This window comes from Mustela erminea, chromosome X, assembly GCF_009829155.1.
Source record: "Mustela erminea isolate mMusErm1 chromosome X, mMusErm1.Pri, whole genome shotgun sequence".
NCBI classification, from domain to species: domain Eukaryota; kingdom Metazoa; phylum Chordata; class Mammalia; order Carnivora; family Mustelidae; genus Mustela; species Mustela erminea.
In genome coordinates this window covers 129,538,312-129,564,645 of record NC_045635.1, presented here as the reverse complement: position 1 = coordinate 129,564,645, position 26,334 = coordinate 129,538,312, and the positions used below count along the sequence as shown (strand labels likewise).

General features: G+C 36.5%; 1 protein-coding gene across 2 annotated transcripts in view; it reads right to left on the bottom strand.

Annotated features, from left to right (window-relative positions):
* Positions 1–26,334, bottom strand: part of BRCC3 (BRCA1/BRCA2-containing complex subunit 3) — a 55,905-nt gene that overhangs the window by 7,261 nt on the left and 22,310 nt on the right. The window contains exon 8 of one of the 2 annotated variants that reach the window (XM_032330174.1): positions 7,172–7,246. The exons of the other annotated variant lie outside the window; for it this stretch is intronic. Coding sequence (XP_032186065.1) covers positions 7,172–7,246 — 75 coding nt within the window. The remainder of the gene's footprint in view (positions 1–7,171; positions 7,247–26,334) is intronic. 2 annotated transcript variants of the gene reach the window in all.

The window sequence follows — 26,334 nt, the reverse complement described above, 5'->3', positions numbered from 1 at the left end:
TAGTAGCTCAACTTAAAACTTGACTGAAGTCAAAATGAACTCACCTGAGGAGTAAATTAGAAGCCCATTTGCAGAGTCAATATTCCCCACTCTCCTAGAAAATGTAAGGCCACTTTCAAAAACGTATTGGAGGCCTTGGGAGTTCAGGGTCCTTATGCTCATTCCCCCAGATAAGGGGAATAGCTAATTAATGCTGTCTTTGGTTGATTAGTTTCCATGGGGGGTGAACACATTCATCACAAAGCCTGGGGAAGAGTAACTGCAGACTTTTCCGTGAGTCCATCAGATTCATGATGTATATGGGATTACTCATATAAATGCTCACTCGTTCTAACTCAGGGTTCACCAGTGGCCTGCAGTTGCCATTCTCTCCCCTGAAGGGAAATAGGTGAGAAATTCACAAATACTGGGGCAGCTGGGTGGCTCAGTTAAGTGTCATTTTTTCTTTCTCCACACACTCCAATCTATTCAACTCAAATGCTCCTTAACTTTTGGTGACAAAATATTCCTTAGAGTTGCAGAAGCCTATTAACTTTTCCTTAGAAAAAAATAGTAAGCTCAGATACATGAGTCTTCTCTCTAACAATAAAAGAAAGCTGATAAAGTGCTTTCTGGCTCAATATGAAACCTCAAGGAGACATTTAGTAAAATGAACAGTGTTTGGCATTCATATAGAATTACTAGGCATAGAAAGAAGCTGGAAAAATGTGACCAATACATAAGAAAAAATAAGTTGACCAAAATAGAGCTAGAAGTATCAAATATGAAAGACTTAGCAGACAAGCTTCTTAAAATAACCATTTATCATTATAAATATTTTGTGTGTTCAGAAAGCTAGAGGAAAGACTGAACATGCATAGGATTAACAGGAAATTAAACATTACAGAAGGAAAGATTAGTGAACTTGAAGATACAGCAATAGAAACTATATAAAATAAATCACAGATAGAAAAAAAAAGACCAGGGGCGCCTGGGTGGCTCAGTGGATTAATCCGCTGCCTTTGGCTCAGGTCATGATCTCATTGTCCTGGGATGGAGCCCCGCATCGGGCTCTCTGCTCAGCAGGGAGCCTGCTTCCCTCTCTGTCTCTGCCTGCCTCTCTGCCTACTTGTGATCTCTCTCTCTGTCACATAAAATAAATAAAATCTTTAAAAAAAAAAAAGACCAAAAAAAAAAAAAAAACAATGAACAGAGCATCGGTGAACCATGAGACAATGTCAAGTGGCCAAATATGTGTATAATTAAAATATCCAAAGAAAATGAGAGAGTGGAACAGAAAAAAATACTTGTAGAAATAATAGCTGAGATTTTTGTAAATTTGATGACAAATGTAAATCCACATGTCTAAGCTCAGGGAAACCCAAGGACAGAATGAAACTGAAAACAATTACACCAATGGCACACTATAATCAAAGAGCTTAAAACTAGTGAAAAAGAGAATATCTTGAGAATTCAGAAAAAAAGTCATATTAAGTAAACAGAAGCAAAGGTAAAGATGATAGCTAGTTTTTCACTGGATGGTAGAGAAATAACTTTATAATTCTAAAAGACAAAAATGGCCACTCTAGAGTACTTTACCTATTAAAAATATTTTTTAAAGATGGAATTTAAGACTTCTTTCAGACATATGAAAGTCAAATGACTATTTCACCAGAAGACTTACACTACCAGAAACATTAAAGGACATTCTTCAAGAAAGAAAATGATAACAGATGGAAACAAAGAAATGAAGAGCACTAGAAATGGTAACCCACTGATGGGCGATGTTTACAAACAACATACCTGATAAAAGGTTAGTATCCAAAATATAGAAAGAACTTAAAAAATTCAACACCCAAAACATGACTCATCCAATTCAAAAATGGGCAGGAGACATGAACAGACAGTTTTCCAAAGGAGACATGCAGATAGCCAACAGACACATGAAAAGATGCTCATCATCACTGATCCTCAGGAAGATGCAAATCCAAGCTACAAAATCAGCTCACATCTGCCAGAATTGCTAAAATAAAAAATACAAGAAACAACAGCTGCTGTTAAGGACAATGGAGGAAAAGGAATCCTCTTGCACCACTGGGGGGAATGCACACTGGTGCAGCCACTGTGGAAAACAGTATGGAGGCTCCTCAGAAACTTAAACACAGAAGTTATCCTACAATCCCCCATTTGCACTACTAAGTATTTACCTAATGAATACAAACGTACTAATTCAAAGGGAATCATGTACCCTGATGTTTACAGCAACATTATCAACAATAACCAGAGTATGGAAACAGCCTGAGTATCCACTGGCAGGTGAATGATGAAGACGTGGTCTATGTACACGATGGAACACTACTCGGCCATCAAAAGAATGAAATCCTGCTGTCTGCCATGACGTGGACGGAGCTAGAGGGTGGTGTAATGCTAAGTGAGATAAGTCAATCAGAGAAAGACAAATGCCATGTGATTTCACTTGTGTGGAACTTAAAAAACAAAACAAATGAGATTATTCGGGTGGGATAGGGATGAGGATGAAGGAGGGCAAGTGGGGGGATGGGTTATACAGGTGATGGGGATTAAGAAGGACACTTGTGATGAGCACGAGGTGCTGTCTGGAAGTGCTGAATCACTCTACTGTACACCAGAATCTAATGTTAACTAATTGGAGTGAAAATGAAAACTTAAACTTAAAAAAATAAAATACAGAGAAAGTATCTCAGTACAAATACCCCCCCCCCAAAAAAGAAGAAATAAAGAAAAAACGAAATAGTGGGCTTCCCCGCCTTTCTTCCTGGTCTTGCTGTGACTGCAACACCCACCTTCTTACTGTTCCCATGTTCCTGATGTATTTTTGCCCATCCCTTTATTTTTAGGCTTTTTGAAATTTTGTGTTTTCTTTGAGTCTTGCATAGAGCCTAGAGTTGGGTTTGCCTTTGATATCTAATTTTAAAATAACTTCCTTTAATAGATAAATTCATCTAATTAAAACATAAATAAGTCCTGCCGATGTTATGTACAACACGATGACTACAGTTAACAATACTGTATTAGATATTTGACAGTTACTAAGAGAGTAAATCTTAAAAGTTCTCATCACACACATACACACAAAAGCAATTTGTAACTATGCAAGACGATGGATGTTGACTAAATTTGTGCCAAGTATTCTGCAATATATACATGTATCAAATCATTATGCTCAACACCTAAAACTTATGCAATGTTGTATGTAATTATATCTCAGTAAAACTGAGGAATAAATACATACATAATATATACATAAACCTATGGGTCACTGAGGAAGTCAAAAGGAAAATTACAAATTATTTTGAACTAAATAAAAATGAAAAACACAGCAAGATTTGTGAGATACAACTAAAGGATTACTTGGAAATTTACATAAATTTCTATAAAAACAGAAAATAGATATCAAATGAATGAACTCAGCATCCATATACCGTAAAACAAATATAAGAAAAAAACAGAAAAAAGAACAAGTGAAGCTCAAAGTAAGCAAAGAGAAGGAAGTAACATATATCAGAGTTGACAAACAGAACAGTGCACAGATCAACAGAGAAAACCAATGAAACCAAAGTGATTTTTTTGAGATAGCCAATAAAATGGTTCCATTTCTAACCAGACTTATCACAAAAGAAAAACAAATTACCAATATAGTAACAAGAGAGATGACAGTACAATGATTTTATAGATAATAAATAATAAAAGATATTATAACTTTATGCCAATAAATTCAACTATTCAGATAAAATGAATAAGTCCCTTGAAAGATACAAATTACCAAAGCTCACTCAAGAAGAAATATATAGGGGCGCCTGGGTGGCTCAGTGGGTTAAGCCTCTGCCTTCGGCTCAGGTCATGATCTCAGGGTCCTGGGATCAAGCCCCGCATCAGGCTCTCTGCTCAGCGGGGAGCCTGCTTCCTCCTCTCTCTCTGCCTGCCTCTCTGCCTGCTTGTGATCTCTCTCTGTCAAATAAATAAGTAAAATCTTTAAAAAAAAAAAAAAGAAAAAGAAGAAATATATAACCTGAATAGCCCTGAATCTATTAAATAAATCAAACTGGTAGTTAAAAACTTCCCACAGTGAGGATTCCAGGCCCAGAAGGCTATACTGGTGAATTCTACCAAATACTTAAGGAAGAAAGGCTATTAGTTCTACAAAAACTCTCCCGTTAAATTGAAAAGGGGACAAAACCATCAAACTTGTTTTCTGAAGCCAGCAACTCTGATACCAAAGCTAGAGAAAGACTTTACAAGAAAACTACATACTAATATCCCTCAAGTAGATAGATGTAAAAATTCTGAACAAAATTTTAGCAAATCAAGTCTAGCAGTACCTAAAATGGATAAGTCATCCTAACTGATGGGGTTTATTCCAGGAGTGCAAAGTTGGTTTAGCAATAAAAATTCAATGTAATTCATCAATATTAACAGACTAAAACAGAAAAGCACTATAGGAGCATCTCAGTAGATACAAATAAGCATTTCATAAAATGCAACATTTATTACTGATGAAAAAAGAATGCTCAGCAAACTAGGGATAGAAGGAAATTTCCACAAATCAATAAGAAAAAACCTTCAGGTAACATCATACTTTAAAAGACTGAATAATTTCCTCTAATATCAGAAAGAAAGGTACCATGGCTGCTTCAGAAAGAAAGGTACCATGGCTGCTCCAAACAGTTGAATTCAGCAGTTTACTGGAGAGAGTGCATTAAGGTAAGAAAAATAAACAGAAGGCATCCAGACTGGAAAGAAAGAAGTAAAACTGCTTTTATTCACAGATGACAACCTATGTGGGTAATCCAACGGACTCTTCAAAAAAGTGAATTTAGAAAGGTAGGATGTAAACTCAATATATAATAATTATTTGTATTTTTATGCAGTGGCAATGAACAATAGGAAATTGAGATTAAAATGAAAGAATTTACAATAGGATAAAAATATGAAATGGGTAGGGATGAATCTGAAAAAAGATATGCAAGACTTGTATGCAGAAATGTACAAACCATTAATGAGAAATTAAAGACCTAAATAAATGGAGAAATGCAAATGTTCATGGATTGGAACACTCAATATTATTAAGATGTCAATTCTCCCCAAAATGATCCACATTCAATGTAATCCCAATTAAAAATCTCAGCAGGCTGTTTTGGAAAAGTCTGGAATTTCTTAAAAAGCTAAATATACACGTACCATATAATTCAACCAGTCTGCTCCTAGGTATTGCCCCAAGGGAAGAGAGAGCACATATCCATACAAACACTTTGTTTGTAATAAACCAAAACTGCAAGTAACTCAAATGTCTATCAACAGGCAAATGAATACACAAATTGGGGTAATACTTAAATGATTTAATACTTTTCTGGAATAAAAGGTGTAAACTATTGATACCTGTTATACATTAATCTCAAAATAATTCTGGTGTATGAAATGAGACAGACAAAAAGCTTACAGTCTATGACTCTACATATGTGTCTATTTTTTCTCTAAAAAAATGCAGACTACTCTATAGCGACTGTAGATCAGGGCTTTCAGTTGCAGGAGGGACAGGGAGCCCTAAGGGAAGAATTACAGAGGGTTAGGATAACCCTAACAACAAATTCCTAACCCAAATTTGGGGGGTAAGGGATATTTTCATTATCTAGGAATGTACATGTCAAAACTTGCCAAACTGTCTACTTTAAACGTGTGTAGTTTATTGTATGCAACTGTACCTCAATAAAGCTGTTAAAAACTAAATGGCACTGGGGCTCCTTGGAGAAATCCAGGAAAGAACAAGATGAAAGTGGAACATCTTCTTGTGCCACAAAATCAAGCAATACTCAAAGAATAAGGAAAATGCGTCAAAAGAACATGGGAGGGGCTTCCACTGGTTGCTTCTGAAACAATGTGTGCCTCAAAATACCTAATGATAGATGAAAAGAAAGTACATTTGTCAGTTGGCAGTCTACTCCCATGAAGGGCTTTCCTTGTCCATTTGTCTATTTATTCATTTATTTATTAACATATATGTGTATATCTGGATTCTTATTTTATTCAATGAGTTCTAGTCCATTATTATCATGAGGTATTTTGAGGCACACTATTCTTTTGTTACTTCTTTGTCCCCCTGACTAAACTGGGGGCTCTTGAATACCAGAGAATGATGGTAATTCTGCCGTGTCGTTCCAGCCCCTGGCAGAGTCTGGCTCAGGGAAGGGCTGTTGATGAACATACATCAGCTCAACCAGGACTGCAGACAAGTTCCCCAAGCGCAGAAGGGAACTACGTGTCCTTCTTTTTCTTTTCATCTGTAGCACTGATGAGTTGGATGGGTGGTTTTTCTGGGGATCCTCTCAACTCCAGAATATATAACCCCACATGGGGCTCCCTGCTCCGCGGGGAGGCCTGCTTCTCCCTCTCTCACTCCCCCTGCTTGTGTTCCCTCTCTCGCTGTGTCTCTCTCTTTCTGTCAAGTAAATACATAAAATCTTTTTAAAAAGAAACACTATTTATAGGTATAAGGAAAAAATGATAATGGAAATATGATAAAATGTTGACATCTGAGGAATCTGGGTACACAGAAATCCTTTGTACTACCCTTGTAACTTTTCTGTAAATTTGAAATTATTTTAAAACAATGTTAAAAAACACCAAGACTAATAACTAAAAGAATCAAAACAGTACACACAAGTTCTAAAACAGAAAAAAAAAAACCCAGAAAATTCAATGTAACAAGTGGCAGGAAAAGTAAAAAGAATTAAACAGAAAGCAAACAGGAGGCAAACAGACAATTGCAGCAATGATACTAAAATGAACGTATTACACTCACCTATTAAGACAGATGTTCTGATTGTTTAAAACCAAGTAACTCAAGATCTTGCTATATTCTATTTAAAAGAGACATACCTGAAACAAAATAACTGAGGAAGGTTGACAGTGAAGGAAAGGGCACATGTAACAGGCAGTGGCGGACACGCGTGTCCAGTCCCACTGTCCTCCTTGGGAACACAATGGCGATCTTTGGCCAAGCCAAAGCTACCTAACAGGCCTCCCTGCTTAGGTGTGGCTACTTCACTATGTTCTGCCAGTGAGATGGAAATGGAACTGTTTCCTGGGATTTCTGACGTCATTTATTAGAAATTGGCTGAGCGGCTGAGGTAGGACAGGCCCCTTTTTGCCCTCCTACCTTTCCTCTTCCTTCTGGCCCTCAATGGAGATGTGCTGGCTGGAACTCCAGAAGTCTCGTGGACCATGAGGGGACCTTAGGATGAAAACCATATACCAAGATGGTGAAGCAGAAGACAGGAGCCTGGGTCCCTGATGATATCACAGAGCCCTGGAATACCTATCTCCAGACTTCAACCCAAGAAAGAAATAAGCTTTCTTGTTTAAACTGTTATTTATTATTTAATCTTTTCCCTAATATACGTAGTTCAACCTAAACCTGACAGGAACAATCGAAGTCTCTAGAAATATTTTAAGGCATACATAAATAAACGTGTAAATGGGCAAAGAAAGCTATTTCATATTTTATGAAGGAAAACACAACAGGATAATATAATATAATAGTTATGAACCTTTATCAACTCCTTATGCAACACCAATGCAGCTTCAAAACAGATAGCCTAAAACACAGAAGCGGATGGTTTCCATACGTCTCTCTGATATGTATAACCAAAAGCACACACTGTGAGGAAGGATATAAGGACCACTGTAACACAACTTAACAAGCTTATGCTAATAAGGAGATAAGGGACTTGTACCCAAGAGACAATATACATATTTTTTGGTGCATATAAAAAAGTCACGAAAATTGACCATGTCTTAAGTCAGAGAGGTCAGTGAACTTTCTGAGAAAAGTCCAGACAATAAACGTTTTACTGTGTAAAACATTATTGTGTAGAACAGCTGTGTGGGTCACAGGGTCTCTGTCAGAACGACTCAGCTGAGCAGCTGTAACTGGTAAACAAAGGTCAGATGCTCCAAAACAGGCACCAGGCCCTTGTAGCCTACAGGATGTAGTCTGTGGACCCCTTTTCTAGGTAGCAAAGGAAATATCCAAAAATTTCTGTAAAGCCGGTATTACCTAGGCCACATGGTTACCATAATGTATTAAAAATTATGGGGCACATGGGTGGCTCAGTCTGATTTCCACTCAGGTCATGATCTCAGATTGTGAGCTCGAGGCCTGCAGTGCACTCTGTACTGGGCGTGGGGCCTGACTAAGGCTCTCTCTCTCCCTCTGCCCCTCCCCACCCCACACTCTCACTCTCTCTAAAAAAATTAAAGAACTTTAAAAAATTAATGTAACAAAAATAAATAAATAAATATAATCCACCCCCTCCCAGATCTATCAACCTGGAAATTTTTTTTTTAAGATTTTATTTATTTATCAGAGAGAGAGGGAGAGAGCGAGCACAGGCAGACAGAATGGCAGGCAGAGGCAGAGGGAGAAGCAGGCTCCCTGCTGAGCAAGGAGCCCGATGTGGGACTCGATCCCAGGATGCTGGGATCATGACCTGGGCCGAAGGCAGCTGCTTAACCAACAGAGCCACCCAGGCGTCCCAACCTGGAAATTTCTATTTATTTATTTATTTATTTATTTATTTATTTATTATTTTTTTAAAAGATTTTATTTATTTATTTGACAGAGAGAGATCACAAGTAGGCAGAGAGTCAGGCAGAGAGAGAGGGAGGAGGAAGCAGGCTCCCTGCTCAGCAGAGAGCCTGATGCGGGGCTCGATCCCAGGACCCCGGGATCATGACCTGAGCCGAAGGCAGAGGCTTTAACCCACTGAGCCACCCAGGCGCCCCCCAACCTGGAAATTTTTAAATGCATTTCTAAATAACCATTCTATTGAAGAGAAAATAAAAACTGAAAACATAAATCAGAAGTAAAAAAAAAAAAAAAGTCACTGGAACCTATGGAATGAAGCAAAAGCGAGGAGGAAAATGTATTTACCAGAGAACAAGGGAGACAGAAAGTAAACTTAATTTTCATCTCAAGAATTCATCTTTCTAAAGATTTTATTCATTTACCAGAGAGAGAGAGCGCGCGCGTGCGCACAAGCAGAGGGAATGGCAGGCAGAGGGAAGAGAAGCAGGCTCTGTGCTAAGCAGGGAGCCTGACACAGGAGCTCGATCCCAGGACCCCAGGATCATGACCTGAGCTGAAGGCAGAAGCTTAACGGAGAGTCACCCAGGAGACCCTCATCTCAAGAATCTAGAATGAAGACAACAGTGAGAACAGCGCAGCAACAATAAAACGTATAGAAAACGAAGGAAGAAATTCATAAAGACAAAAGCAAAATTTTTTTAAAGGATAGAAAACTGAATTGATCTAGAGAACTTAAAGCTGGTCCTTTAAAAAAAAAAAACCAACAAAATAGGTAAGCCTCTGGCAACAGAATCAAGAAAAAAGAGAAAACACAAGTAAACAGCATTAGCAATGGAAAAGGGGACATACTTAAAGAAACAGATCACACAGTCATCCACTCAAGAAATACTTACTGAATGGCTACCATGGGGCGGGCCCTGCTCTAGGTGCTAATCAACAAGACACAGGACGTCCCTACAGTCATGGAGACAAAAATCTAATGGGGGGAATGAGACTGTAAATAAGAAATGAACAACTAAGTTATATTAGTGCTACAAAGAAAATGAAACACATTTTTTGAAAAAAAATTTTAAATGTTAAATACATATATCAAGTCCAAAGAACGGAAAACAGATGAAATGAATAATTTTCTAGGAAACTATAAATTACCATAGCTGACAAATACTGCATGATTCCACTCATAGAAGCAGGGAATACAGTAGTGATTGCCAGGGGATGGGGGTAGGTATAAAAGGGGTTGCTATTCAATGGGCATAAAGCTTCAGTTATGCTACATGAATAAATTCTAAAGATCTATTGTACAACACGGTGCCTAGAATGAACAGTAAGGTATAGTGCATTTCAAAATTTGTTACGAGGGCAGATCTCATGTTCTCTTCTTAATCCCCCTCCCCAAAATAAAATGAACCAAACAAGAAAAAACCCACAAAGGAAACAAGGAAACTTTGGAGGTACTGGCAATGTCTATTACCTTGGTTGTGGGGATGGTATCACATCTATTTACATACGTCCAAACTCATCAAATTGTATACATTAAATATGTGTAGTTCTTTGTATATCAATTATGCCTTAATGAAGCTGTTTAAAAAATGAGCAAGCAAGAAAAAAATAGCACTGTGCAGCTAAAATAAGGTCTTGAAGATTAAGAAGGTTAAAAAAAAAAACCCAGAACACTCAGTGGGTGCCATAATTTTCATTGTTCATGGGTTTCCCCTCTATTTTATGTGTGATGACATTCTAGCTCTATATCTGATTTATGTGGAGGTTCTAGATCATTTGCTTCTAGTAATGATTTTGATGATCTTGTCAGTGCCTTCAGTTAAATAGATTTGGAACCTGACATTGTTTAAAAGATTTATTTATTTACTTATTTCAAAGACAGAGAGACAAAGAGAGAATGAAAGTGAGCATGAATGGGAGGAGGGCAGAGGCAGAAGGAGGGAGAATGTCCAGCAGACTCCGTGCTGAGTGCGGAGCCCGACTCAGGGCTCAATCCCACAGCCATGAGCTCACAACCTGAGCCAAAGCCAAGAGTCAGATGGTTAACCGACTGTGCCACCCAGGCACCTCTGGGCCCTGACATTCTCTTTTTTTAAAAAAATATTTTATTTATTTATTTTTGTCAGAGAGAGAGTGCTGGCATGAGCAGGGGGAGGGGCAACAGGACTCCCCAGTGTGCAAGACGCCCGATGCAGGGCTCCATCCCAGGACGCTGGGATCATGAGCTGAGCTGAAGGCAAACACTTAACCCACTGAGCCACCCAGCCATTCCTGGGCCCTGACATTCTTAAAAGGAGACGCAGAGTAAGCATCTATCCAGGAGCATGGTCTTGGACGAGCCACTTTATTTCTGAAAGTCACTCCTCGACCTCGTAACTGTCTCTCATGACAGAATCCAATTCTTCTTCTGTTTTCTTCCATTACAGCAGCATTCTTTTATAGGGTTAGCACCATTTATTGAGAACGTAATGACAAACACATCCGGAAACACTGGTACCACTAACATTTCCAGTTAAAAAGCTTCCCCTCCAACAATGCACTCCTAAAGAGATTTTTCAGACCACTATCTTCACCATCCTACAAAAATAAATTTGTTCTTAGTACTTAAAAGGTTTCTATTAAATCACTCCAAAGTTCAGAGAAAATCAGTGCTTTGTACTTCAATTAATAGCTTTATTGAAGTATAACTGTTGGTGGGTTCAGAACACTTGGGAGTCACCCTTCTACCAAATTTCAAGTATAAAATACAGTATTATTAATTACAGTCACATTGCTGTATATTAGCTCTCCAGAATTTATTCCTATCTTGCATAACTGAAACTTTGTATCCTTTGACCAATACCTACCGATTTCACTCACCTCTCAGTCCCTGACAACCACCATTCTATGCTCTGTTTCTGTGAGTTTGTTTTAGGTTGCACATACAAGTGAAGTAATGCAGTATCTGTCTTTGCGTGTCAAGCTTGTTTCACATAGCACAAGGTTAAGGTTAGATTCATCCATGATGTTACAAATGGCAAGATTTCTTTCTAAATTAAGGCTCAATGATACTCATTGTGCATGTATGACATACATGAATGCATATCATTCTTGATAACTAGTGATGCTGTGTACCTTTCAAATATCTGTTGGCCCTTTGGAGGCCTTCTTTTTAGAAATGTTTAGTTAGGTCTTTCACGTTTTAATTTTTTTAAATTTTTTTCACTTTTCTTTAAATTGGGTTATTTGGGTTTTTGTTATCGAGTTCCTTATATGTTTTAGATATTAACCCCTTATCAGATATATGGTTTGCCAATATTTTCTCCCATTTCATAGGCTCTACCTTTCCACTCTGTTGAATATCTCCTTTGTTCTGCAGAAACTTTCAGTTTGATGAAATCTCACTTGCCTATTTTTGCCTTTATTGCCACATCCAAAAAAATCATTGCCAAGTTCTTCAAAAAGCTTTTTTCCTACATTTTACTCTAGTAGTTTTATGTTTTTAGGTCTTACATTTCAGTCTTTAATCCCTTTTGAGTTGATTTTTGTATATGGTGTGAGTAAAGGGTCCAAATTCGTTTTTGTACATGTGGATATACAGGTTTTCCAAAATCATGTATTCATGTTATAGTGGATTCTCAGCTGAGAATCTTGCTGAAGAACATGTGGATTGATTTCCGGGCTTCATTGGTCTAAATGTCAATTTTTTATGCCAGTATCATACTTTTTGATTACAGTCGTTTTATAATAGTATTTAGAAACCAGTCAGTGTGATGCTTCCGTCTTCATTCTTGCTCAAGACTGCTTTAGCTATTTGGGGTCTTTTGTGAATCCATATGAACTTTAGGATTATTTTTTCTATTTATGTAAAAAATGCCATGGGGGGGGGGGGGCAACTGGATGGTTCAGTCAGTTAAGCGTCCAGCTCTTGATTTTGGCTCAGGTCATGATCTCATGGTCCTGGGATCAAGACTCACACTGGACTCCGTGCTCACTGAGGAATCTGCTTGTCTCCCTCTCCTCTAAAATAAATAAATATGTTTTTTAAATGCCATTAGGATTTTAACAGAGAATGCATTGACTCTTTAGATCAGTTTCAGTAGTATGGACATTAATTCTTCCAATCTATGAACCTGGCATGTCCTTCCATTCTGTCTTCCTTAATTTCCTTCATCAATATTTTATAATTTTCAGGGTACAAGTCTTTGACTTTGGTTAAGCTTATCCCTAAGTATTTTATACTTATCCCTAAGTATTGTGAATGGGATTTTATTCCCTATCGGGGTAGTTTGTTTGTGTATAGAAACTTAACTGATCTTTATATATTTGTGTTTTATTCTGCAACTTTACAGAATTTATTAGTTTTAAGGTTTTATTTTAAATTTTTTTTTAGTTTTAAGTTTTTTGTTGTTGTTGAGTCTTTAGGGCTTTCTACATATATGATGTCATCTGAGATCTGAGGTAAGTTTTACTTCTGATATAGAAGACTTTTCTTTCTTTTTCTTGTATGACTGCTCTAAGACTTCCTGCACTGTGTTGAACAGAAATGGCAAGACTGGGTATCTCTGCCTTGTAAAAAAGCAAAAAAAAAAAAAAAAAAAAAAAAAGCTATCCTTGAAAGCTTTCAGTTTTCCCCCTGTTCCTTCTATACCTATGCTTTTCTGCATTAACTAAGGTGATCATGTGGTTTTTATCATCTTTCATTCTGTTAATACAGTGTATCAACTTGATTTATTTGCATATGTTGAAACATCTTTATATCCCAGGGATAATCACATTTGTACACTTGTTAATGGTGTATAATCCCTTTAATGTGCTATTGAATTCAGTTTGCTGGTATTTTATTAAAGATCTTTGCATCCCTGTTCATTTAGGGATATTTGCCTGTAGTACTCTAGCTTTATGCGGCTTTGGTATCAGGGTAATGCTGGTCTCATAAAATGAGTTTGGGAGTGTTCCCTCTTCTGTTTTAAAAGGGTATTAATTCCTCTTTGAATATTTGGTAGAATTTACCTATGAAGCCATCTGGTCCTGTGGTTTTTCTCCTAGTCTGTCATCTTGCAGATGTCACTCTACATGTAATTTACAGTTTATGACAGTAGTTATTTCCCTCGTGGATATGAGTATTCTTTTTAAAGTTATTTTTTCATGTTTTTGCATGCTGGGAGGTTGGCTTTATCGCTAGCTATATACCTAGAAGCTTTAGGAATGTTCCATTTAGGGACAGGAGGATCTGGTGCAATTGGGACATTTTTTTTAACTAATGGCTTACAACATCCCTAAGATAACTGAGGACATTCCATTGTTATTCCATTTGAGAAAGATAGGAGTATAAATATCAAAAAGGATGTTTACTAACACAAGGTATACAAGCGTGTGTGTGTGTGTGTGTGTGTGTGTGTGTATAGGTGCCTATTTCCTTTCGAAACAGCCATTTACTGTCTACCTGTTCACTTCTTTTCTGTGATGGAGAATTTAACTTTGCTTAAGGTACTATTTTTGGAGTTTTTGTTTAGTTCTCAACCAAAGGTAATTTTAACTAATACAACCTAGTAAATTGTTACACACATATTATGAACCTAAATAAAAACATTCTGATTATTTGACTTTAACTTTGGGGCAATGAATATAGGGCAATATCTATGTATAAGACAGAAGCTATTCATATAAGAAAAACATATACATACACACACATATTTATATATGCACTATCTCTATATTTGCAACACACACACACACACACTTGTACTCAGCCCCTGAAGTAAAACCCAGCATTATAAGCAATTAAATCTTAAAGTAACTCCCTTGCATTACTGTATAACTTTAAGCTGTTCTCAATTGGAAAAAAATGAATAGAATGCTCAGTCGTTCCATTATTTAATCATTCATTCAATGTTCATTCTGTTCCTATCTTCTATTTTTCTGTTTCTGTCCAGGTTGCCCTTTTCCTTTATGGATTCTTAGGTCCCTTAAATTGCCTATCACAATGCTGAATGCTGCACTACAGTCTTGATTACTGAATACATTTGAGAATCTAGGTAGGAGTAGAGGAGTAGGAGTAGGGTCTGCAGCTTTTACTTCTTGATTTCCCTCTAACACATCCTGTAGAAAAGAAACTGCTCCAGATATCCCGTAAGTATCTTCCCTAGTAAACGAAAGCCCTAACTTTTAGCTGGGTGCATGGATTCCAAGCTAAAATACTTCTTAGCGTCTCTTGCAGCTCGCTGTTACTGTATACTTGCCAGCTAATAAGAAATACATGAAAAAGTTACATGTACTACCTGTTTAGAATATCATGGTAAATCTTAAAGTTTATCATCCATCTTGGGTTATTTGGAGACCTTGTAAAATGGAGTAACAAGACAGAAGATGCCTATTTCCTTTCGAAACAGCCATTTACTGTCTACCTGTTCACTTCTTTTCTGTGATGGAGAATTTAACTTCGCTTAAGGTACTATTTTTGGAGTTCCTGTTTAGTTCTCAACCAAAGGTAATTTTAACTAATACAACCTAGTAAATTGCTACACACATATTATGAACCTAAATAAAAACATTCTGATTATTTGACTTTAACTTTGGGGCAATGAATATAGGGTAACATCTATGTATAAGACAGAAGCTATTCATATAAGAATAAAAGGCTAGACCGGGGCGCCTGGGTGGCTCAGTGAGTTAAGACGCTGCCTTCGGCTCAGGTCATGATCTCAGGGTCCTGGGATCGAGCCCCACATCGGGCTTTCTGCTCAGCAGGGAGCCTGCTTCCTCCTCTCTCTGCCTGCCTCTCTGCCTGCTTGTGATCTCTCTCTGTCAAATAAATAAATAAAATCTTAAAAAAAAAAAGAATAAAAGGCTAGACCTAAAAAAATGTATGAGTAGATTTTCAACTTTATTAGTGATCAACAAAATGCAAACTAAAGCTGCAATGTACTATGATTACACACTCACCAGAATGGCAAAATGAACAAGACGAGAGTACCAAGCATTGGCAAGGATGTGGAAGAAGCAACTCTCTAGTATTTCTGGTACTGACACTTCGGAAAACTGTTGGCATTATCTATTTAAAGCAGAACATATATACACATATACCTATACATTCCACTCCTAGGTAGGTACCCAACAGAAATACCCAACAAATGTACATATGTTCACAACAACAAGAATATTCATAGCAGCACAATTAATAAGAGCCTCTTAAAAACTGGAACACTCAGTGGAATGAATAAACTGTGGTACGCTTATACAATGAATACAGCAACGAGAATTATTAAGCTATTGCTTCATGCAACAACATGGATGAGTCTTACCAACTGATTGAAAGAAACTACACACAGGAGAGTACATATTGTATGATCCCATTTATAAATGGTTGAAAAACAAGAGAAAGTGACCTATGGTGTTAGAAGTCAAGATTATGGAAAATCAGGATTCCAACAAAAGCATCTGGCTACAGAGCTATGTTCTTATTTATTATGCTATATTGTCTTTCCAGAAAAGAGAAAAAAAATCCAATTCATTTTATAACTTAATAAAATAATCCTGAAACCAAAACCACTCAAGAGAAACCCAAGAATACTTTAGGCTAATCTCACTTATGGACATAGAGGTAATATCTTGATCCAAATATTATTAGCAAATAGAATTGACTTTGTATTAAAAGAACAATACATCATGGGAAAGTAGGGTTTACCTCAGGAATGCAAAAACAGTTCAGTTTAAAGAGTTTTCAATGTAAATCATTACCTAAACTAATGAAAAGGGGAAAGAGCCACATTATCAATTCAGGAAATGACAAGCAGGCATATGATAAAATGAGAGACATTCATAATTAAAAATTCTCAGGAAACTTCCTTAAGTTAATGAAGGAATAGAGGATGTCTACCACAAAATCATAACACCCATATTTGATAGAACATCAGAAGTATTCCCATGAGAGTCAGAAACACAGTGATGTTTGCCACTCAACTCTGGTATTCAACTTTTTTTTTTAAGATTTTATTTATTTATTTGACAGAGAGAGATCACAAGCAGGCAGAGAGGCAGGCAGAGAGAGGAGGAAGCAGGCTCCCTGCTGAGCAGAGAGCCCGATGTGGGGCTCGATCCCAGGACCCTGAGATCATGACCTGAGCCGAAGGCAGCAGCTCAACCACTGAGCCACCCAGGCACCCCTGGTATTCAACTTTTGTATGTAGGTTGTACCAGTAAGAATACTTCTGACTGCTGATTATGATCATCTACCTAGAAAAATACATAGCACCTATATGGCAAGAATAACCATCCAGAATTTATAATAGAAAAAGGGGGGAAATCCTATTTAGAAAAGCAACAAAAAGTATTAATTTAATGAGAAATACTATATTGTATATTTGTTGGTTTTGCTGCCATATACTGTCTCTTCCAAAATCCTTTCTCCTTCAAGGCGAGGAAAGGACCTGGGATCAGCTTCCCACAAACCGAATAAATGCAGACCACCAGCTGTGTGACCAAGTGGGCCTGGCTTCTGATAAAATGCTCTGGGTTAGAAAGGCTGCAAGTGAACATAAACACGTCCTAGGCACCACTGCATATACTTCTTGTTCTTGGGCTCTGTCCCTGGCTGGGATCCAGACTATGAACAGGGACGGCTATTAACTTGGGGGCCACAGAAAAGCTCTAGTGATGTGGCATCAAGTCTCTTAATTTCTGAGTTCATTTCCTCACCAATAAAGGGGGGGTGGGCACAGGATTTTTGGCAAAATTAAATGAGAGGAGGCACATCAAGTACCTGACAGTTACCATTAACAATGACTTCTGTCAATGTCTTTCCAGTGTCTATGGTTTTTCCCCTATGATCTCTGGATGTAATGAATTATAATACATTAAGATTTCCTGAAGCTGAAGGAACCTGTATTTCTGGATTAAACTGAACTTGCTCATTGTGTATTATTCCTTAATAACACTGTTATATTTGATTTACTGATATTTTATTCTGAATTCTTACATCTTTAAGTGATATTGGTCAACAGTTTTTTTCTGTGATATCTCTAATCAGATTTTGGTGTCAAAATTATTCTAGTTATTTTTAAAAATTGGGGAGCTTTTAACCTTTCTGTATGGTCTGGAAAAACATGTAAATGGATTTAGAGCCACCTATCCTTCAAAAGTTACTTAGAATTCAGCTGTGAAGCCATGTAAATATGGCGGCTTTTGCAATTATAGATCCTTAATCACTATTGTCAGTCTCAGCTTTGATAACTGCACTAAATAATTTTCTATTTTTTAATCAGCTTTGGTATATTTTCCTATGAAATCACCCCTTTAGATCTTAAAATCATTTGTCTGTCACAAAAGTCATGTACTGATGACATATAATGTGCTTTTTTTTCCCACTTTTGTCATACAGTACAAAGTGCATGAAGTACAGTTCAAAGACTCCAGTAGCCACTTTAACAAGGGTACAGAATTTTCCATCAACAACTCTAAAAAAACTCCCTCATCGTAAGCCTTTATACTCATACCCCACCTCAATCCATAAGCCCTAGCAACCACTGACTTATTCTCTATCCCTATAATTTCATTTTTCAGAATATCACATAAATGCAGTCACACAGCAGATAGCCTTCTTCCACTTAGCCTCCAATTCTTACAAGTTGCCTATATTAAAAGTTCATTCCTTTTTATTGTTGAGCATTTCTCCACCGTATAGGTGTCTTAGAGTTTGATAATCTACTCACCTATGGAAGGAATTTGGGTTGTTTACATTTTATGGCAGTTATGATAAAGCTGTTATAAACATATGCATACAAGGGTGTGTGAAATTATGTTCATTTCTCTATGGCAGATAACAAGAAACTGCTAAGTCCCAGTTTTCTAAAGTGACTTCATCACGGTGCATTTCCACCAGCATTTTATGAGTTCCAGTTCCATGTTTGTTTTCTTAGTAGCTAGTGATGTTCACCATCTTCTCATGTGCTTATTTGCTATCCTTATAGACTTGAAGTATTTGTTCATGTCTTTTGCCTGTTTCTTAATCGGGTTGTTTGCTTTTTTTGTTGGGTTTTAAGAGTTCGTTATCTATTCTTGATACAAAGTCTATAGTCAGATATGTGACTTGCAAATATTTTCATTCTGTAACTAGTCTTTTTATTCTCTTGAAAGTTTCTTTCATGGGGCGCCAGGGTGGCTCAGTCAGTGAAGCGTCTGCCTTCGGCTCAGGTCATGGTCTCAGGGTCCTGGGATGGAGCCCCACATTGGGCTCCTTGATAACTGGGGGATCTGCTTCTCTCTCTGCCTGCTGCTCCCCCTGCTTGTGCTCTCTCTTTCCCTCTGTCTGACAAATAAACAAAATCTTTAAAAAAATTAAAATTAAAAATAAAACAAGTTTCATTCAGCAAAGTTTTTAATTTTGATGAAGTCTCATTTATCAAGTTTTCTTTTATGGAAAATACTTTTGGTTCTATGTGTAAGTTGTTGGCAGGCCCAACATATAGATTTTCTCCTCTCTTTAACTCTAAAACTTTCATAGTTTTGTTTTCTATTTGAACCTATGATCTTTTCTATATACAAAGTTTGATAGAAGACTAGATTGACATTATTCTGTATACGCTGGTCTAATTATCTAACACCATTTATTGAAAATGCCATCCTTCCTTCACTGTACAGCTTTTCCAGTTTTGTCTGATCTGCTGATTATTGAAACAGCACACAAATGTACTCTCAATTTGCCTCTCTTCTCTACTTTTCGTCTCTCCAGATTTGCCTTTTCTGGATATTTTGTACCATATGTGGCTTAGCAAGTATTCAGGGTCCACCATGTTACAGCATTTATCAGCCCATATGTCGGGTTTTGGCTATTATTAAAAAATGCTGTTATCAGCATTCAAGTACAAGTTTTTCTTTGAACACTTGTTTTCAATTGTCTTTGGTGTTACCTAAGGGTACCATTGCTAGGTCACACGTTAATTCTATATACAATTATTGAGGTATCACCAAACTTTTCCACAGCAACTGAAGCAATGTCTATTCCCATCTACAATGAGTCAGGGTTCCACTGTCTCCACAGCCTCAGCAACATGTTATTTTCCTTTAAAAACTTAAACCTATCCTCTGTTTTTATTTGCATTTCCCTAAAGACTAATGGTGTAGGGCAGCTTTTTACATGTTTACTGGCCATGTATATACACTCCTTGGAGAAATATCTACTTAAGTCCTTTGCCCATTTTTAAAAATTGAGATACAATTCATATAAAATTAACCATTTTATTTTATTTTATTTTATTGTTTAAAGAGTTAATTTATTTGACAGGTGGAGATCACAAGTAGGCAGAGAGGCAGGCGGGGGGCAGGGGGGAAGCAGGCTCCCCGCTGAGCAGACAGCCCGATGCAGGGCTTGATCCCAGGATCCCGGGATCATGACCTGAGCCGAAGGCAGAGGCTTTAACCCACTGAGCCACCCAGGCGCCCCTAAAATTAACCATTTTAAAGTGAACAATTCAGTAGCACTTAGTACATTCATGATGCTGGGGGACCACAACACCTAACTAGTTCTAAAACATTTCTATCACCCCAAAATAAAACACGATATTCATTAAACAGCTGCTCCCCCATTCTCCCCTCTCTTCAACCCATTGCCAACCACCAATTTGCTGTCTCTGTGGATTTAGCTATTCTGAATACTTTATATAATAAAGTCATATAATATGTGACTTTTTGTGTTTGGCTTCACTTAGCGTAATTCCTCCATGTTGTAGCAGGTTTCAACATTTCATTCCTTTTCTCTGAATGAGTAATATTCCATTCAAAGGATATAGCTGATCCTTAAACAACATGGGTTTAAACTGTATGAGTTCACTTACATAGATTTTTTTCATATAAATACAGAATAGTAGTATAAATGTATTTTTTATTATTTTATTAAAATTTTCTTTTCCATATTAGAATACAGTATATAATACATATATAAAATATGTATTAATTGACTATGTTATCAGTAAGGTTTCTGGTCAACAGTAAGCTATTAGTAGTTAATATTTGGGGAAGTCAAAAGTTATATGTGTATTTTTTACTGAGGGTTGGCACCCCTAGCCCCCATGTTGTTCAAGGGTCAACTGTACTATATTTAGCTTATCTATTCATCAGTTGGTGAACATTTTGGTTGTTTCCATTTTTTGACTATTGTGAATACTGCTGCTATGAATATTCACATACAAATATTTGAGTTCATGTTTTTAATTCTTTTGGATATATACCTAGGAATACAATTACTAGAACATAAGATAATTCTAACTTTTTGAAGAACCACCAAACTGTTTTCCAGTGACAACATTTTATAATCCCACCAGCAACATCTAAAGTTTCCAATTTCTCCACATCTTTATCAACTTGCTATTTTCCATTTTGAAAATTATGTTCAACTTATCAAATGTGAGGGGGCATCTCATTTTAGCTTTGATCTTCATTTTCAAAATGACTGATGAATATTTTTTCACATACTTAATGACTATTTGTACATCTTCTTTAGAAAGATCTATTCAAATTCTTTGCCCATTTTTAAATAGAGGGGTTTTTTTTGTCATTTTGCTGTTGAATTTTGAGACTACCTTATATATTCTGAATACTAGAGCCATAGTAGCTATCTGACTGGCAAATATTTTCTCCTATTCTATAGCTTGTCCTTTCACTTTCTCGATAATGTCTTTTGAGGCACAAGAGTTTTTAATTTTTTAAAGTTCACTTTATGTTCGTTATTCATGCTTTTCATGTCATATCTAAGATTCCATCTAAAATCCAATGTCAGGGGGTGTCTGAGTGACTTGGTTGGTTAAGCATCCAACTCTTGATCTCAGCTTAGGTCTTAATCTCAGGGTCGTGAGTTCAAGCCATGTGTTGGGCTCCACACCAAGCGTGGAGCCTATTAAAAAATAAATTAATTAAAATTAAAAATAAAAAAAATCCAATGTCATGATTATCCCCATGTTTTCTTCTCAGAGTTTTCTGGCTTCGGCTCTTCTATTTAGGTCATTGACCTATTTTGAGTTAACTTTTGTTTATAATAGATATGGATATCCAGTTGTCCCAGCAACACTTGAACAGACTATTCTCTCCTCATTGAAGAACACTAGTACCCTTGTTGAAAATCAAATGGCCATAAGTATACAGGTTTACATCTGGACTCTCGATTCTATTCTACTGGTTTATAATCTATACTTATGCCAGATCCACACTGTTTTGGTTGCTGAAGCTTTGTACTAAGTTTTGAAATCCGGAAGTATAATTCCTCCAACTTTGTTCTTTTTCATTATTATTTTGGCTATCCAGGGCACCTTGCAATTTTATATAAATTTTAGGATCATCTTTTCCATTTCTGTAAAAGGGGCCTTAGAATTTTGTCTTTTTAAGATATTATTTATTTATTTGTAAGACAGAGGGAGGGAGCACACAAGCAGAGGGAGCAGGAGAGGGAGAAGCAGGCTCCCCACTGAGCAAGGAGTCTGATACATGGCTTGATCTCAGAACCCAGGGATCATGAACTGGGCCAAAGGCAGATGTCCAACTGACTGAGCCACCCAGGCACCCCAGAAAGGGGCATTAGAATTTTAATAGGGATTGTATTGAATCTGGAGATCTCTTTGGGATGTACTCTCACCTTAATGATACTGAGTCTTCTGATCCATGAATACGGGATGTCTTCTGATTTATTTAGTTTTTCTTTAATTTCTTTCAGCAGCATACTCTATTTTTAACTTTAAAAGTCTTTCCCATACTTGATTAAATTTTTTCCTGGGTATTCCATTATTTCATTATTATGAATGCTACTGTAAACAAACTATTTTCTTAATTTCCTTTTTGGATTGTTCCTTGCTAGTATGTAGAAACATACTGATTTTTGAATATTGACTTTGAGCACTACAGCTTTGCTAAATTTATTAGCTCTAATAGCTTTGGGGGACTTTTTGGGGACTTTCTATATAAATAGGATCATGTCATCTTCAAATACAGATAGTTTTACTTCTTACATTCCAACTTGGATGCCTTTTATTAGTTTTCTTGCCTAATTGTCTTGGCTAGAATTACTAGTACAATGTTGAATAGCAGTGGTGAAAGTGGGCATCCTATCTTGTTCCGGATCTTAGAAAGTTTTCACTCTTTCACCACTAAGTAAAATCTTAGTTGGGGGTTCTCGTAAATGTCCATAAATGTTGAGGAATGTCCTCTAAATCCTTAGTTTTTTGAGTGATTTTATCATGAAACTGTGTTGGAATTTGTCAAATGCTTAAGATAATCATGTGGGTATTTCCCTTCATATTATATTAAAGATTTTATGCTTAAGATAATCATGTGGGTATTTTCCTTCATATTATATTAAAGATTTTATCTTAACACTTGCTTGTATGTCTGGGATAAATACCATTTGGTCATGGCATATAATCCTTTTACTATGCTCTTGCATTCAGTTTGCTAGGGCTTTACTGAAAATTTTTGAATCTGTATTCATAAGGAATAGTGCCTTGTAATTTTTTTCTTTTACTTTTTTGTGATATTATTGTCTGGCTTTGGTATCAGGGTAATGGATTCAAAGAATGAATTATAAATATTCCCTCCTCTTCTATTTTTTGGAAGAATTTGAGAAGGATTAGTGTTAATTCTTCTTTTAGTCTGTGTCAGAATTAATGAGTGGAGTCATCTGGTTTTAGAATTTTCTTTGTCAGGAGGTTTTTTACTACTGATTTAATCTATTTTTATAGGTTTGTTCTAGTTTTCTTTCCTTTTGAACCAGTTTTGGCAGTTTGTGTATTTCTAGGAATTTTCCCATTTAATTTAGGTTATCTAATATGTTGGCATGTAATTGTTCAGTTTTACCTTATAATCCTTTTATTTCTGGAAGGCCAGTGGTAGTGTCCCCACTTTTATTTCAAAATTTAGTTATTTGTGTCTTCTCTCATTTTTGCCATTCTAACTAAAGATATGTCAATTTTGTTGACCTCTTTCAAGACCTAACTTTTTGTGTATTTAATTCTATTGATTTTCTTTTAAAAAAATTTATTTGCGAGAGAGTGAGTGAGAGAGCACACACAGGGTAGGGACAGAGGGAGAGGGAAAAGCAGACTCCTGGCTGAACAGGAAGCCCAATGTGGAGCCCAATCCCAGGACCCTGAGATCATGACCTAAGCCAAAGGCAGACTGAGCCACCCAGGTGTCCCTTATGTATTGTTTTTCTATTCCCTATTTCGTCTTCAACTTTAACACTTATGGTTTCCTTCCTTCTAACTGCTTTGTATTTGGTTGACACTTTTTCCAGTTCCTTAAACTGTAAAGTTAGGTTATTGACTTAAAAATTTTTTTTATTATTTTTTTAACTTTAATTTTGCTTTCTTTTTTAAGCAATCTCTACAACCAACCTGGAGGGGGAACTCACAACCCCAAGATCAAGAGTCACACACTCTACCAACTGAGACAGCCAGGCACTCCTGGCTGATTTCTTTTTTACTGTATAGCTATAAATTTCCCTCTAAGTACTGTTTTTTGGTAACTCATAAATTTTGGTATACTGTGATTTTATTTTCAATCTCAAAATATTTTTTAATTTCTTTTGTAATTTTTTCTTTGTCCCACTGGTTGCTTAAAACTGTATTATTTAATTTCCACATATTTGTGAAATTTCCAAATTTCCATCTGTAAATGATTTCAGATCTCATTCTGTATTTTTAGAAGATGCTTTGTATGATTTCAAACTTATTAAATCTATTGAGACTTACTTTGTGGACTAACATGTGATTTATCCTGGAGAACATCCCATGTGCACTTGAGAAAAATGTACTTTCAGCCACTGTTTGGTGGATCTACTAGTAACAATATTCTCAGTTTTTGTTTACCTGGGAATGCCAATTTCTCCTTCATTTTAGAGGATGATTTTGCCAGATACAGAATTCTTCCTTAGTAGCTCTGTTGTTCTTTTTTTCTCTCTCAGCATTTAGAATATTTCATCCCACTGCCTTTTGGCTACCCTGGTTTCTGATGATAAATTGCCTTTCAATCTAACCCTAACCCTCGTGTGTAATGAGTCACTTCTCTCTTGCTACTTTCAAGATTCTCTCTTTGCCTTTGGCTTCCAACACTGATTATAATATGAGTCAATGTCAGTCTGCTTGAGTGTATCCTGCTTGGAGTTCTTTGAGATTCTTGGATGTGTATCTTCATGCCATTCATCAAATTTGGGAACTTTTTTTTACCATTATTCTTTTATATATATTTTCTGCCTGTTTCTCCCTCTCATCTTGTATTGAGAATTCTATTTTGAGTATACTGATAATATTTCAAAGTGCCCCATGGGTCTCTTAGGCTCTGTTCAATTTTCTTCATTCTTTTCACTTTCTGTTCCTCAGACATAGTATCAGTTGATTCTTTCTTTTTTCTTCTCAAATCTGTTGTTGAACCTCTCTGATCAATTTCCCACTTCAGTTATTACACTTCTCATTCCAGAATTCCTAGTTTGTTCCTTTTTATAATTTATCTCTTTACAAATATTCTCAATTTGATAGCCTCTGTCCTTTCCATAGTTTCCTTTAGTTCTTTGTACATGGTTTCCTTTTAGCTTTTTGAGAATATTGATTATAAGTCCAATGTCTGTGCTTCCTCCAGGAATTTTTTATCAATCCCTTTTTCTTGTTTATGGCCCCAAATTTGTTTCTTTGAATGCCTTTTTTGTTGTTGTTAAAACTGGATGTTTTGAATATTATAACACAGGAATGGTGGAAACCAGATTCTACCCCACCCTAGGGTTTGTTGTTGCTGCTTGTTTTATCTGATTTTTTGTGTTTGTGACTTTCTTGAACTAATTTTTCATAATCTATATTCTTTGTTATATATGGCCACTGAGATTTCGGTCCTGTTAGCTTAGTGGCCCTGTAATGACTCAACAAAGATTTCCTTAAATGTGAGATTGTGATTTTTTTTTTTTTTGACTAAGCATTTGCCTGGTTGCTATAAAGTTGTGATTAGTTTCTATAGTTCTAAGAAAGTTGATTCTCACAGGTTTTGCCAAATTATTTGTTTGCTGAGACTTTCTATTTAAACATTTGTTACAGAAGTATTTGTGATTTTTAAAGACATTTTTATAATAGTTACTTTAAAGTCTATCAGATCATTCCTACATCATTGTCCCCTCAGTGTTGGCATCTGTTGGCTACTGTTTTTCATGCAAGTTGAGATTTTTGTCATTCTTCCCATACTAATTCTGAATTATATACTGTGTATTTTGAATATTTTTTATAATCTCCTGGGTCTTGTTTATATTCTACAAGGAATGTTGTTTTTGTTTTAGCAGGCCATCTGCCTAGTTAAGTTCAGGCTGAAATTTCCACGATGTCAGTTCAACTTTCAGAGTTTCACTAGTGATCTTCAGATCCTTCCTGCCTGCATGCCACCCAGTGGTTTGTCTTCTGTGGTGGTCTACTAGTTAATTCAGTTATAATTTATGCTAATTAAGATCAGGTCCATACATTAATGGCTCACGAGTGGGCCCAGAAATTTACAAAAAATTTTATGAAGTTGACGTTAACACACTCCTCCCTTCGTGTAATTTCCTGGAGGCTACCCTTTTTTGGTCTTCCTGCGAGAAATTTTGGACTCTAGTTAATCTTTTATGCTCTTCTACAACTGAGCCCTTGGATACACAGAACTAGTAACCAGCCTTCCATTCTTAAGCCAAAATCACCATCATCATCATTAACAACAATAGCAGCAGAGTAAAAGTTCTCCTAACTAAGAGAATAAAGTGT